Source organism: Anser anser (assembly GCF_964211835.1).
Source record: "Anser anser genome assembly, chromosome: 12".
Classification (NCBI taxonomy): Eukaryota; Metazoa; Chordata; class Aves; order Anseriformes; family Anatidae; genus Anser; species Anser anser.
Genome location: NC_139733.1, coordinates 11250018 through 11265882, shown reverse-complemented (window position 1 = coordinate 11265882; position 15865 = coordinate 11250018). Strand labels below are relative to the sequence as shown.

General features: G+C 34.7%; 1 protein-coding gene across 3 annotated transcripts in view; it reads left to right on the top strand.

Moving 5' to 3' along the window:
- Nucleotides 1-15865, top strand: part of DNAH12 (dynein axonemal heavy chain 12) — a gene marked incomplete at its 3' end in the record, with an annotated part of 68468 nt that overhangs the window by 50922 nt on the left and 1681 nt on the right. For all 3 annotated transcript variants that reach the window (XM_083795237.1, XM_083795236.1, XM_083795238.1), the window contains 17 exons: nucleotides 1033-1247; nucleotides 1824-2016; nucleotides 3244-3436; nucleotides 4398-4570; nucleotides 5056-5196; nucleotides 6126-6284; nucleotides 6638-6782; nucleotides 7653-7803; nucleotides 8119-8372; nucleotides 8954-9094; nucleotides 10981-11118; nucleotides 12048-12281; nucleotides 12699-12887; nucleotides 13388-13491; nucleotides 14545-14749; nucleotides 14946-15083; nucleotides 15543-15634. In XM_083795237.1, coding sequence (XP_083651363.1) covers nucleotides 1033-1247; nucleotides 1824-2016; nucleotides 3244-3436; nucleotides 4398-4570; nucleotides 5056-5196; nucleotides 6126-6284; nucleotides 6638-6782; nucleotides 7653-7803; nucleotides 8119-8372; nucleotides 8954-9094; nucleotides 10981-11118; nucleotides 12048-12281; nucleotides 12699-12887; nucleotides 13388-13491; nucleotides 14545-14749; nucleotides 14946-15083; nucleotides 15543-15634 — 2865 coding nt within the window. The remainder of the gene's footprint in view (nucleotides 1-1032; nucleotides 1248-1823; nucleotides 2017-3243; nucleotides 3437-4397; nucleotides 4571-5055; nucleotides 5197-6125; nucleotides 6285-6637; nucleotides 6783-7652; nucleotides 7804-8118; nucleotides 8373-8953; nucleotides 9095-10980; nucleotides 11119-12047; nucleotides 12282-12698; nucleotides 12888-13387; nucleotides 13492-14544; nucleotides 14750-14945; nucleotides 15084-15542; nucleotides 15635-15865) is intronic.

Sequence of the window (15865 nt, the reverse complement as noted above, 5' to 3'; positions counted from 1 at the left end):
TTCACTTAAACACACACACACGAACAAACAAAACAAACAAAACAAAACCTTAAACATCTAGAGACACTTTAGCCTCTGTAAATACAATGTACCAGAAAGCAGAACTGGAAACCTTTTATCCTGGTCCTGTGAATTTAATAAATTTGAGAGGTATTAGACTAGAGGAATTTTAATATGTAGTTACTGGAAGCTTTCTGGAGGTACAGTGCTCCTGCAGGGGTGTGTTACTGGAAGTAACTGGAAGCTTTCAGGAGGTGCAGTGATGTGAAAGCTCCCATTAACTATCTACAAATTGTCTGCACTCAGCTGGAACATAAGATTATAAAACTTCCTAGTAATGTTCCTGTGATCTGTGTTATCTTAAGAGTCTTAACTATAGATTCAGATTTGGATTACAGTGTGTAATTCCATTCTTTGAATGTTACTGAAATTCTCTGAAGGGTGCAGTAAGAGGAGATGTTTTATGTTGTTCATTCTTGACTTCTATTAAAATACATAAATATGGATAAAATCAGCAAGAGTAAAGGGGAACAAATTTTGTTCAACAAAATTAAAATAGTCATCTTGCCCTGCCCTTCTTACAATTCCAACCTTATACCAACTAACACACTAACGTCTCAGATTCAAATTGCAACTGATTGTTGATTTTTTTTTTTTAGGTGCAAAGATATGTGAGAGAGAACTCAAAACTATCAGAATTTGTAAACATAAATTTAATTTAAAAATACAGATAAATAAATGGTAATAAATGGTGGTAATTCTAGTGGAGGGACAGAACAAGATTTTCATAGAATTCTGCATTCAGGTGTATTTTATGAAAAAAGTTGTGAACGTTTTTTGCACCCCTTAAAACTATTTTTGCTATTACTTTTCAAGTTGTGATAAAACACTTGTACCTCCGTTTGTCAATGAAGTTTTAAAATAACTGAAATCAAGATTTTATCACTTTTCCCTTGACAACCTGACACAGAAGCATTTTAAGATAGTTTTCTCAGTTCTTGCAGAAATTTCAAGCTGTCTTGTATATTCTAGGCCATTAATGATTGATCCTCAAGGTCAAGCAAATAAATGGATCAAGAATCTTGAGAAAGAAAACCGCCTGAATGTTATCAAGGTCAGTGACGCAGATTATATGAGAACCCTGGAGAACTGCATTCAGTTTGGAACTCCACTTCTGCTGGAAAATGTTGGGGAAGAACTAGACCCATCACTTGAACCTCTACTACTTAAACAGACTTTTAAGCAAGGTACATCAAAATTAATTTTGAACCATGGATTACATTACTGTTCGTCTTTTAGTCTATGATGTTGTCTGGTTTACTTCCTGGTTTACTGCTACCTCCACAGTTTTCTTGTGCTTCTCTGAAACTTGCTGAGTACCTGTGACTTTGGTTTTCAACTTTTATTTCTCTTTTATCTGGAAAAAGACGGAAAATGCAGACAAACACAAGTATGTGTTCCGCCCTTCTGAAATAAAAAGGGGAAACGTTGAAACACTGTTCACTGGAGTTTATTTCAGAGAGATAATTGAAGGAAAGGGTAGTCCCTAAGAATTCGGTGTTTGAGAGTAATTTCACTGTTCTCAATTACCATCTCTGGTATTGTATATGTACATTGAAAATACAGTAGAAATTGGATTGAATCAGTTTGAAAATTTCACTCAATGTGAAAATTTTGCAGAGTATCAGATTTATTTATTTGTTTTTACTTTTCAGAAAATTGACATTGAAAAGAAATTTGCTTTTAATTCATCATAGAAATAATGTTTTTTCCTTAAGCAATTGACATAAAGTTTTTCTTAATGTTTCTGATCTTAACTTTAGGAGGCATGGATTGTATCAGGCTTGGTGAGATCATTATTGAGTATTCCAGTGATTTCAAGTTTTTTATTACCACAAAACTGAGAAATCCACATTATTTGCCTGAACTTGCTACAAAAGTTTCTTTACTCAATTTTATGATAACACCAGAGGGACTTGAAGACCAATTGCTAGGTATTGTTGTAGCGAAAGAGAGGTAAGTGTCTCTGTATGGCAAACGGCCATTTAAAATATTTTATGGCATAATTCCAAGGAATCACAGAATCACAGAATTGAAGGGGTTGGAAGGGAGCTCGAAAGATCATCGGGTCCAACCCCCCTGGCAAAACAGGTTCTTTAGAGCAGGCTGCCCAGGTAGGCATCCAGACGGGCCTTGAATATCTCCAGGGAAGGAGACTCCACAACCTCTCTGGGCAGCCTGTTCCAGTGCTCCGTCACCCTCACCGTGAAGATCTTTCTCATGTTCGTGCGGAACTTCTTGTGCTCCATCTTGTGGCCATTGCCTCTTGTCCTGTCCCCACAAACCACTGAAAAGAGGTTGGCCAAATCCCTCTGTCTCCCACACCTCAGGTATTTATACACATTGATGAGATCAAAATGGAAACGAGAGGTGAATTTATTGTAAAGCATAATGAACGTTACGTGTTGTAAGTGTTGCTCAGTAACAGCTTAAAAAAAATTTTTGGTTTTCTAAGTTGTCCTATACAAAGTTTACTAGGACTTCACTGAAATGCAAGTAGATTATGTCACGTTTACTGTGAGGTAAGTGTCAACAGGATAATCAAAATAGCAGATGTAAAATCATTGTGTGTTTTTTTTTTTAATGGCAGTTTTCTCCTGCAATATTCCTTGATTGTTTAAATAATATTAACATAGTTTTCTATGTTTAAATCATTACTGTGTTTTTGCAAGTCAATTAAGCTGCCAGACATAGGTGCTGAATTATAGGACTTACTTTTAATTTCTTACGAAATAAATACAGAGTACCTCTGAAACTTAATACAGGTCTTATCTGAACCTTCACAGAGACATAAAGTAGTTTCTGGGTCATACAGAACTGTCTATGCAATTGGGCTAAATTCTATTTGCTAAAAAAGTGCTTCCAGGAGTAAACTTACTCCGCATATCACACTTTTTTTTCAGACACCAGAAATATAATAAAGTAAAACTTGGATGTGCCGACATTTGTAAAGTGCTAAGATGTTAAAACTCAGTAATTCATTTCCAAATACTGAACTGAAGTTATGCAAAGAAATCTGTACTCTGTTATAAATATATGCTCAACAGTAGCAACCCGTTTAAACTGATGAGAATACTCACAAATATTTATGGTGGGAACAGAGAGTTGTCTTCATGGGCTTCCTTTATAGTCAGTGGAAGATGAGAATTGACTGTGTTTGCTATATGTGTTTTTCTTCATCAGACCAGAATTAGAAGAGGAAAGAAATATTCTCATCCTTCAGTCTGCAGCCAATAAAAAGAATCTAAAAGAAATCGAGAGGAAAATTTTAGAAACCTTACAGTCATCTGAAGGGAATATTCTGGAAGATGAGAGTGCTATTGAGATCTTGGATTCTGCTAAAATAATGGCTAACGAAATCACAAAAAAACAGCAGGTAAGGAATAATAATGTTTTTTCCTTAATAATATGTAGAAATTAAATGTAAAAATGTAACTAGCAAAAGAACTGTGGATTAGATGCAAGGAGGAAATTCTGTGCTTGTGAAATATGAAGAAATAAAGTTTGGACTATTCTAGAATCTCCACAGGTTGTTTATTCAGTCTCCAATTTACAAACGTCTTGAAGAATACATATCTATCTAAAGGACTGAATAAAAAGTGGCAAATCCTGAAGTTAAGGTAATATGTTAAGCTAGAGGAAGGGCCTAATTTTAAAAACAGAAAGAAAATTCAGACAGATTAATAATCTGGGTGACTAATACAGGTATGCAAGCCTAGATTCTTTTGTTATATATAATGCATAAAGTACCATCTGAAGTCAATGAGAGCCAAGTAATAAGAGAATAAAGATGTTTTTAAAATTAATATAGACTCAACAGAAATCAGAATTTCTTTAAACTGATGTTGTCCATTTGTTAATGCCTGTTAAGGGTAATCTTAGAATATATCTAACGGTTTAATTCTGAAAAACCTTTTTATATTCAAAGTATTATTTTGTATAAAGCTGATTTATACTAGAATAAATAGAGCTTAAATACATGAGCAGTCTGAAATTGCCCATATTTTTTAATATTGCAGAGATAAAGATTGATACAGTTGCTGCTAAATGATGCATCAGAACTGTTGTGCTGTGTTTGTCCTTTGTTTTGACTACTGCATCCTGCAGTATAGATAAATAGATTAGGCACTACTGCGTTAAAGTGCTTATTTTACTAGTGTAGGCATCACCTGTTGTGATTGTGCATTTTGGAACATTAAAATTGTCTTACTGTGGTGTTAGAAAGTGCTGTGTAGAAATAATTTAATGATGTTATTAGATAGGAACATTGTTGTTCCAAAGAGAATATTGAAAGATTGTCTTTGGGAAAAAAACTTGAAATTACTATTGATATGTAGGTTGCAGAGAAAACGGAACTTAAAATAGCTGAATCTCGAGAAGGCTATCGACCAATTGCAAAGCATTCATCGGTGCTGTTCTTCAGTATTGCAGACCTGGCAAACATAGATCCCATGTATCAATACTCCCTTAGCTGGTTTGTTAATCTCTTCATCAACTCTATTCATGATAGGTAAATACAGTATTTGTGGTGTAAAATAAGATGTTTTCATTCTCTTCTGAACAGTTCCCTCTGTTTTTAAACCATTTACCTCTCAGCCCTCTTTAAATGTAGGCTTTTGAAACAAAATATAATTTGTTAGTAAAATAAATGTTCTTTTTAGTCACTGTTTGAGCAAATCATGAACTGTAAGCATGCACTGGAGACTAATACTTAAGTATTTTTAAGAATGTTGCTTATAGAAAGGGTGTTCACTATGAACACTACAAGAGTGCTGCCACCTAACTCCAGCAAATCAGTTCATTATTTTGCTTGGAACTCTCAACAGAGCTGTAAAGCATTGAGTATAATTGAATTTGGGGGGAAATGGGCATCTAAGTCTCTTGTGGAGCATGCAGGCTTAATATGATTCATCCACAAAGTTAGATTTAGATTCTTAACTGATTTGCTTAAGTTATTAAATCTGAAGTCTCACCTTATCATTTGTTTCTTTTTAGTAACAAATCCAAAATTTTGGAGAAGCGACTTCGATACCTAACCGATCACTTTACATACAATTTGTACTGCAATGTATGTCGGTCACTGTTTGAAAAGGACAAACTACTCTTTTCCTTTTTACTCTGCTGTAATCTTCTCATGTAAGCTCATTTTTCTGAAGTTTTTAATAATAGAAACTAATGATTTTCTTATTGGGGAAAAAGTCAAGAATATCTGGGGGTTTTAATACTCATAATATGTATAGGTGAAAGATATAGGTACATGTATCACTACTATAGCCTTTGGGCACATTATGGAAAAAATGTTTGTGTTCATCTTTAAACCAATGGCTTTGTCACTGATACATCTTTTAAAGAAAATACATCCCTTTAAAGAAAATGGATAGTGCTACGTAGTATCAAAAGCTATTGCTATTACTTAAGACCAAGTTTATAAATAGAAGTCTGACACTATTGTGCCATTCTAGCAACTTCTAGGCTTTTGTCTTTTTTTTTTCCATTTTCCCTCGTCCTCCTCTTATACCCTTTTGCATCCATCATGAGATCTCAGTTGTAGTCTTCTCTCTTCTACTGTCTTATTATTTGTCTTCCTGTGTTTTTTTTTTTTTTTGTAATTTTCTGCTAATACATTCTGAAGGGAAAGATAAATTCAAAATTGCATGGTCATGACTATAATGCGCATATCTATTTAATAGCAGTGTGTACACACCTGTTTATGGACCATTCTTCCTGGCACAATTTGTTGCTTTATTGTGTTCCCAGAATCTATTTTTTCTATTAAGCCTTTAAAAATTAGGAATAATAGCACTTTTTAAAAACAAATATATAGATATATACTTTTAAATCTTGAAACTGTTACTGTAGTTGTTATCAGTCATTGTTTACCGTACAGTTTATTGATTGTCTAGAATACTGTGATCTGATCTCAGCTTTTACTGCAGTAGAAGTATTGCTAAATGGTAGTGAAGTATAATTCATTAAAACAACTCTTTGTTATATAAAATTATATCTCAATAACAGAATATTATTCAGTTCTTTTTTTTTTTTTTTTTCCCCTGCCTGGAATATAGGGCTAAAAATGAAATTGAACGTCAAGAGTTTATGTTCTTACTGACTGGTGGTGTGGGTCTCAAGAATAAATACAAGAATCCAGATCCGTCTTGGCTACCAGATAAGAGCTGGGATGAATTATGTCGTGCAAGTGAAATCCCAGCTTTGAAAGGACTGAGGTATAGTAAAATGATATGAATTATCCATAATTGTTTTTGACCAAATTACGCATAACATGCTGAAAAGAAATGTTCTAAAGTGGAGTTTTTCCTGAAATACAAGAAGCCAAAAATTCATGCCATCATCTCACACCTATGATTCTTTCAAGTACCACACAATGCTGTATAGAAGAGGAAGCAGAGCTTACTGTCAACTCAGAACCTTTCAGGTGAAGTCTTGTATTTCTGAAACAGCATGCTGGGAAAAGAGCTTCATTCAGCTGTTGGATTATTTTCTGATATAGATGTATTTTTGATAAACATCAAAATACACTCCAGGTATTTGCAGTAATTGTAAGCACTTTTTCCTCTAGGAATAATGTGACTGAGAATATAGGCGAATGGCAAAAAATTTATGACAGCAAAGAGCCACAAAGCTTTCCATTACCAGAACAATGGAATAACACATTAAATGAATTACAAAAGATGATAATTCTTCGGTGCTTAAGGCCAGACAAGGTAAAATGATACATTATCATGTGTTTCTAGACTGTTGCAGGTCTTGTACCATAGTTTGCAATAGTTGTTAAAAGAAAATATGAAGAACAGATTGGTTATTAAGTAAATAAATGCTATTCTTATTTTTCAATAAAACAGTGAAAACACCAGAAGCATCATCTGAGATATTCTGTTTGATGTGATTTTAATGCATTTTTCAGAGTATACTAATCGTTACAGTTTTCTTCAAGTGCTCATTCGTGTTCAGTCTGTTCTTTGATGCACCCCATATACATAAGACGGGGACATGTTAACAAGAAGAAATGCAGTGTCCAGTACCCTGTACTTTCATACTAAAGGTTAAATGTGAATAGAGAGATGAAATGTGTTGAACAGCCAAATAGAACTTTTAACACATTCTTCTTTATTTCACTTAGCAAATTGTATTGTGTGCTGTTTAGGAACAACCAATGTTAGGATTTAAAGTACATATTGCAACTGCTTATTAGTGAACATTAGTGTAATTATTTGTAATTAATTCTAAGGGGGAAACATGCTGGTCCTTCACACTAGGCCTCAATTAAAGTTTTAATGCGATTCAGTATTGCTCATATGAGTTATTTTACCTTTTATTTACTAAAAACATTTTTATCACCTGTGGGGGAAAAAGAAAAAAAAAAGAAAAGAAAGGGAGGGGGTGACAACATGAGCTGAAACCTATGCTTCTGAAGCATTCAGCAAAACTACTCTCACATCTGTGCAAACTAGAGAGGTCTCTCTAGGTGTTTTGCTGAGGAATTTAACTGAGTTAGGGTACAGTGTACTTTGAAGATGCTGTGAAATAATCATTTATGTTTGGTTTCAGTTAATAGTCTGTATTTACTTCACCAGATTGGTCCAGCTATAACAACGTTTGTAACAGATAAACTGGGGAAGAAATTTGTAGAGCCACCACCTTTTGATCTAACAAAAAGTTACTTAGATTCAAATTCTACAATCCCTCTAATATTTGTGCTATCTCCAGGAGCAGATCCCATGTCCAGTAAGTATATACACAAAGAGAAAATGAAAGCCAAGAACAATTTTTCAAATTAGAGACCTGCGCTTCCTCTTCAATACACAGTGGGGATTATTTTGCCCTTAGCACAAGTAGATTTGGGTGCATTATATCAGACTGATACAATCATGTGCTCCCTAAAAAGGACAATGGTATTTAATACTGAATAATTACATTCTACACCAAAGCTATACCTTCTTGTTTTATGTACATTTTTAAAAATAGTAATTAACGATTTTTCATTTTTTTATAACTTCTTTTTAATGAAGAAATGCTGAAATCGTATGCTTTCTGTTCAAGGCCTTCTGAAATTTGCAAATGACAAAGAAATGGTTGGAAATAAGTTTCAGTCCATCTCATTAGGACAAGGACAAGGACCTATTGCTATGAAAATGATTCAAGAAGGAATGGAAGAAGGAACCTGGGTTTGTTTACAAAATTGTCATTTAGCTGTCTCCTGGATGCCGGTACTGGAGAAAATATGTGAAGAGTTTAGCAGTGAAAAATGTCATCCAGCCTTCAGACTTTGGCTTACTAGTTACCCGTCCCCAAAGGTACATGTATTGACAAACAGTATTTATTTATTCATAGAAGGGTAAAGCTGGTGAAATTTTAACCAAAATTTTCATATCCCTGAAGGAACTAATAATGTGGAATTCCTCTAAAATGATTAGAGGCTGTTGAAAAGATAATTTAATCAAGAAAGGTCATTTGAAAATTAGTTCTAAAAATAACAATAGCAATCTTCTTTTTTAATACTTTGATATTGTGATGTGTGATATTTTGTATAGTAGTGAATGGAACTGCATATTGCCAGCATGTGTAATTAAGGAGTTTTTTTGTTCTTTGTGAGGTTTTCTTTCACATAAATTGAAAAAATTAATTTCGCAGCATACATTTTACCTGTAAGGTATTGAATACCAACAAAACTCTTTAAAATACAGGTTTGTAGTTTACAGCACGGTCTTAGCTTTCTTTATCTTTGAGTACTTTTTTAAGCTGTTGATGTTTAAAATGTGATCTCTTACAGATAACTGATAATATAACAAACACAATACAATAATATATTGTTATAATAATATAACGTATATTCCATACTTTCTGAGTGCAGTTTTGCTATTTTTTTAATTTCTAGTTCCCAGTAACTATTCTGCAAAACGGAGTAAAGATGACAAATGAACCTCCTACTGGTCTCCGGTTAAACCTACTTCAGTCATTTCTTTCTGATCCTATTTCTGATCCTGCATTCTTCTCCGGATGCCCTGAAAAGGAGCTGGTAATTTTCTCATCTCTTTGTCTCTTGACGGTTTGTTTGTTTGTGTGTGGTGGTGGTGTTTTTGTTGTTGGCTGTCTTTGTTTTGATCCACAAATACACTGATTTCTGTCCAATGAATATCATAAGCTGAAGTGATTGTGAGTTTAGGTTTTAGAATGATTAAAATGATGAGCTGAGAATTGCTATACTGGGTAATTTCATGTGGCAATAGCTAGAATGTTTTCTTTGGCTTTATTAAATTACACAAAACTAAAATGTTACATGTACATATTACACAGTTTGCATAAATTTTGAACATTCATTAGTAGATGATACCTGTCCAAGTTGCGTAACTGAGGGGCAGAACTCAGCCGTAATGAACAGAAGCACATGCAAAGCCAAACTTCCTTTTGAAAGTATAAAATTAGGATAATATAAGCATTATCACTATTGAGATGGTAAGGGTAAGCACTCAAATCCTTTTCTTGCTCACAGGGACTAGTACTGCAGCGCCCATATCTCTTCCTGATAAGTAAGGAGCCCCTTAGGTAATCATCACCTGTGAAGGAAGTGAAAAAATAGTGGGATTAGTCAGCAAAGAATATTGTAATCATTATATACAGCTGTGAGTGGTTGCAACTAAGGGTTTACATTTAACAGTACAACTTTATTTTATATGTTTGTCTATTGAGGCTTAAAATTAAATATCTGATATTTGAATTCTTACGAAGTCAGCACCCCTCTACATGGAAAAAGAGATAAAAAAAACTTTAACGTTTTCATTGATCACATGGACAGTGGGTTTGAATGTCCTCTCTGCAAGTCTCCAGATGACATCTAGCTGGGTGGTGCAGATGACACTTTAGAGGGAAGGGATGCCATCCAGACGGACCTTGACAGGTTTGAGAGATGGACACATGCAAAGCTCATGCAGTTCAACAAAGCCAAGTGCAAGGTGCTGCACCAGGGTCAGCAATCCCCAACATCACCAGACTGGGTGATGGATAGATTGAGAGCAGCCTTGTAGTTAAAGACATGAGGTTCTTATGATTGAGAAGCTCAATATGAGCCAGCAATGTGTATTATCAGCCCAGAAAGCCAACTGTGTCCTGGGCTGCGTCAAAAGAAACATGGCAAGCAGGTGAAGGGAGGTGATTCTCCTCTACTTTGCCCCCTCATGAGACATCACCTGGAGTACTGCATCCAGATCTGGGGCCTCCAGCACAAGAGAGATGTGGACCTATTAGAGTGGGTCCAGAGGAGGGACACAAAAATGATCCAGAGAGCTGGGACAGTTCTCCTGTGAAGAGAGGCTGAGAGAGCTGGGAGTTGTTTAGCCTAAAGAAGCTTTGTGGAGACCTTCAAGTACATAAAGGGGGACTACAGGGAAGATGGGGATACTCTTTATCAGGGTGTGTAGTGACAGGACATGGGGAAATGGTTTTAAAATGAAAGCGAGTAGATTTAACTTAGATATAAGGAAGAAATTATTTACTATGAGGATGGTTAGATGCTGCAACAGGTTGCCCAGAGAGGCTCTGGATGCCCCCCTCCCTGGAGGTGTTCAAGGACAGGTTGGATGGGACCTGGAGCAACTGGTCTACTGGAATGTGTCCCTGCCCATGGCAGGGGTATTGGAACTAGAGGATATTTAAAAGTCCCTTCCAACTCAAACCATTCTGTGATATTTATGATAACAGCACACCTAAGTGTGTTTGCATACGTGGCAAATGTGTGCATATCTATTCCCAAGTCAAATAATCACAATGTACTTCATAGTTGCCTGTATTTGCACACTAGACAGAGAGTGGTAATCAAATGGTGTGTTCTTGGTATAAATTCCTGAATAGCATGAACATGTAAGTCAGTTAATGATACTTTTTTGTTTTGTTTTGTTTTTCTTGAAGGTATGGGAGAAACTGCTCTTTGGAGTCTGTTTTTTCCATGCTCTGGTTCAGGAGAGAAGAAAATTTGGGCCTCTTGGTTGGAATATACCCTATGGGTTTAATGAATCAGACTTGAGGATTAGTATCAGACAGCTGCAGGTAAAATCATCTATCACTGCTTGTATTTAATCTCTGATCTTATGAACCATAGGAAAGAGCCTGATAGTCAGAAAGGAGCATCCACTTCAGTTATATCAAATGTTCACAGAATTTTAATCAGACTTCCATGACTTCACTTCAGCCACAAAGGCAAGGAATGTCAATCATATTATAAATATTTTCAGAATGACAAATGAAATAAAATTGTTCTGCATGAGATTTTGGTGCATACGGACTTCTGGCGTATAATAAGTATATATGAGTACAATAAATTTTTAATTGTCATATATAAGAGCTCACTGTCCTATAAGTAACACCATGTTAGTAACAGTCACCTGTTGTGGTGGCTTTTGTGATTAGCAAAAGGAACTTTGTTTTTATATATATAACGTTAATTAAACAGAGTCCCAGACTGTTCTTGTCCCCTAAAACAAAGTACTATACGCTTCTTGGCCTTGAGTCTTCTGCAGGCCCGTTAATAAATCAAAATCAGGACAGCTAAAACTGAAGTCAAGGTTGAGCTGTTAAAGTTATCAAGCAGTTAATTAAAGAGATCAGAAGGTTCTGGAGGTTGGAAGAAAAATTCTGTGAAACACACATTTCTACATGCACAAGAAAGAGAAGTGTCCTTCTAGAAAGTTTAGGTTGAAGAAACTATCCATTTGTAAATAATTCAAGAATTATTTATTAATTTTGGTGTTCATGAGAGGTTTTTACTACTAAGCCCTGTTAATTTTAAACAGTAATTTTACCTGGGAGGGGTGTTGGGGGGTAGGGGGTGGGGGTGTCAGAACTTTGGAAATTCTAACACTTAAGTGGGGAGAAAACTGTAAGTGGCAGTTTTGCATGCACTACAGCTTCCAGGCCTTCACTTTGTAGGTCAGACTGTTGCTCTGCAGATATTTCAGATATTCTCTCTTGTGTTTCAGTTATTCATAAATGAATATAGCCATGTTCCGTTTGAAGCTGTATCTTACCTGACTGGTGAGTGCAATTATGGAGGTCGTGTGACAGATGACTGGGACAGACGCTTACTGCTGACGATGCTGGATGACTTTTATAATCCTGAAATAATTGAAAATCCTCGTTACACTTTTTCTCCCAGTGGAATCTTTTATGCTCCACCAAAAGGCACCTATGAGGACTACATTGAATTTATTAAGGTAAAAAGTAGCACTGTCATAATGAAGATGGGCTAAGAACACATCCCTTAAAAGCTTCACTGCATTAAAAAAAATAGGTTTGCAGCATGTTTAACTGGGTGCTTGGCTTCTTGCCTAACATCCTTGTAAGATCCTTGCTATGGTCTAGTATGTGTTTCTGCGGGGGAGAGGGACTCAATAAAGTAGATAGGAGGATGTAGCACAGATAATCAAGAATTCCTTAGAAATGGCTTTCTGTGTGTAAGTTGATGGCTCTATCACCAGTAATATTGTCTATAAATACCCATCATTGAGGTCCTTATCCACTTTCTGTTGAAGTCAGTAGTAGTTTTTCACTCAGCTTCTTAAACAAGTCTTGGATTTAATTCTCAGTCCATTGCTTTATCTCATGCAAATGTTTACTGTATTTTGTCCTAGAGTCTTCCCTTTAGTCAGGAACCAGAGGTATTTGGTTTGCATGAAAATGTGGATATTTCGAAAGATCTTCAGCAAATTAAGATCCTCTTTGAATCTCTGCTTTTAACACAAGGAGGAGACATTCAGGGAACTTCTTCTGTAGGTGGTGACAGCACTCTTTATGAAATTGCAGATGATATTCTCAGCAAGGTATTGTAGTATACCAATGACTCCAATTTATCTTTTTACAAAGCAGAAATTCTTTAGACAGAATTTTCAGTGTAAAATTGATTTCATATTGGAGGAAAAATCTACTGGAAGGAATTAAGTGCAATATGAAAGTAAGAAATTGTGTGGCTGTATTTCATTTGATACTATTTTTACAAAGTAGACAGGAGATAGGACAGAGAAAACAGCAAATGAAGTTTGAAAGAATACTTGTTTCATTCATGTGAACAAGTTTAAAATTAAAGAAAATGGAAATGTATTTATAGTTTTTCATGGTAAGGAAAAATCTTGGTGGTTTTTAAAAGATAAATATAACTTAATTGCTTTTGTTTGGATTATGCTACTACAGTATCGATTAGATACTCATGAGCAAGTTTAACGGTGTCTAATTACTCTGCAGTTTTTCATATCTGCATGCTTTTAGTATAACTCCAATTTATAACGATATGTGGAATGATTTCTAAATATGTTGACATTTACAGCTTCCAAATGATTTTGACATTGAAAGTTGCCTGACTAAATATCCTGTGAGATATGAAGAAAGTATGAACACTGTGTTGGTGCAAGAAATGGAAAGATTTAACAAGTAAGAGAGTTCTATTTTATTAAGTGTAAAAGTGTAACCCAAACCACTCCATTAACAGAGGATGTTTTTCTGCCACTCATATACTGTAAACACTGGAAATTCAGAGTGTAGGATAGATTTTGGGAAAAATGATCTAGTGGCAAAATGAACTGAAAGAGAAAAAATGCATGATAGAAGACGGGAGTCTTAAGAGTCTAAGTAGCATTTTAAAAGAATGTGAACAATATTTTTATGTTTTTTATTTTTTTAAAACTACTTTTTCAATGTATTTCATTATATTTTACTTTCTTCCTTCACATTTCTGGCCTGCAGGGCAAAGGGGTAAGAAACTGTAATATACACACAGTTTATTTCCTTTGTAGCTGGAAGTATGTCTGCTTATTTCTATATTATCTCATATGCTTTTGTTTTTAAATTCTTACTTTTTTTTCCCCTTTCCTGATGCCTTTCTTGCTATAATTCTCTTTAACGTTTTTTTTTTTTTTCCTGGGATTACATATCTCTATCCATTTTTATTTTTGTCTTTGGGTCCTTAGTCTCTCTCTTGTTTTGTTTTCCTAGTTTTCTTTCTTATCTTTACCTGCTCCTCCATTCTTTCTTTCTTATTTTTCTCTGTTCTACTTTTTCTTTATTTCTCTGTTCATCTCTTCTACTTCAGTTTCTCCCAAAATTTTAATAATACTCTGTGGCCTTAATTCTCCAAGTTTTCCTTTGTTTCAGACCTTACCCACCCTTATTTTATAATTTAAACTTTTTCCTTCATCTAGTATACAGTGTATATACATTTGGAGTTCCAAATTTATCTTCTTACCATACAGTATAGGTTATATTAAAGATTAAAAAAAGAATGTATTAGACTCTTTGTAGTCTCAAATAACTTTTGTAACTTTAAATACGTGTCTTTAAAGAAGTAATTACAGTTATATACCAGTCATACAAGTTCCGTAGATCATTCCATAGTCCGTTTTTTTTTTTTCAGTGAGGATTTAGTATCTTACAAATCATAATTCTGTATCTTACAAATCATAATTCTGTGTTATTTTTTAATTCTAGTTTAATACGAACTATTCGTATTACGCTAATTAACCTGAAGAAAGCCATTAAAGGATTGGTTGTTATGGATGCAGAATTGGAGGCTCTGTGTGGCAGTCTACTTATTGGAAAAGTTCCTGAGAATTGGGCTAAGCATTCATATCCTAGTCTAAAACCATTAGGGAGCTATATTCTAGATTTTCTGGAAAGGCTGAAATTTTTACAGGTAAAGTACAAGAGGCAGTACTACTAATTATTTAATCTACTTTTTTTCATATAACTTGCCATTTATGTTAAAGGAATATTGGGAAAGAAGTGATAGAGTTTGCTAGATTTTCTAAATCCAATTATGTAGAAAGTGATCAAAGAACATAGAATTTGTCTCTTTCTTATTATTGAATGTATCATATTCCTCTTTCCAGGATTGGTATGAATTAGGGAAGCCCACAGTTTTTTGGCTGTCAGGATTCTATTTTACTCAAGCGTTTTTAACTGGAGCTATGCAAAACTATGCTAGGAAGCACAGAATCCCTATTGACCTTCTGGGATATGAATTTCAGGTACAGATAAATTATAAGCATGTATTTTATTAATCTGGGTCCTGATGTCACAGTGAGATGCACTAAGTAAATCCTGACTGAAATGTTCATTTTGCAATTGTCACGCTGCAATTGAAGACATACATTTAATTCTGTGATAAGGTAGGCACATTTCTGTAAAATAAATTTTGAAAGTAGTTCTCTCATTGGACCTGGGCCTTCACTCAGAGGAAAAAAACAGCCTACACAGTGTGTATTTGTCTGTGTGATTAAAGCCTTATTTTAAAACCTACAGTAAGGGCAACTAACAAACCACAGAAAGCTTCTGTCTTTATGGTTTTGTAAAAAAGTAGTACCCAAAAGAAGGTACTACATTATTCTGATTTTGGATTGATTTTCTGAAAATTGGCAGTAGGTATAATACCCGAAAAAGCAAACACCTATGAAAGTTTATTAACATGGATCACTTATTTCTTGTAGGTTATTCCTCAGGATACTGCTGATACTGCACCAGCAGATGGTGTTTATATACACGGATTATTTTTAGATGGAGCTCGCTGGGACAGGACAAAGTCAGTAACAAATTATTTTAGTGCAGTTCTAGAAAGCTTTCTTAAGTCCTCAAACAAGATTTACGTATTTTAAGTGTTACTTTTCATACTACTACAATAACACACTTGAAAATATATTCATTCTTCTCATGGTCTCAAGAAAATAAAACAGTGACTCTTTTAAATATTATTGTGCTGGAAGTGTTGGGATGTGCTAATCTGCATTAAAATACAAATCCTTCAAAAAATCGT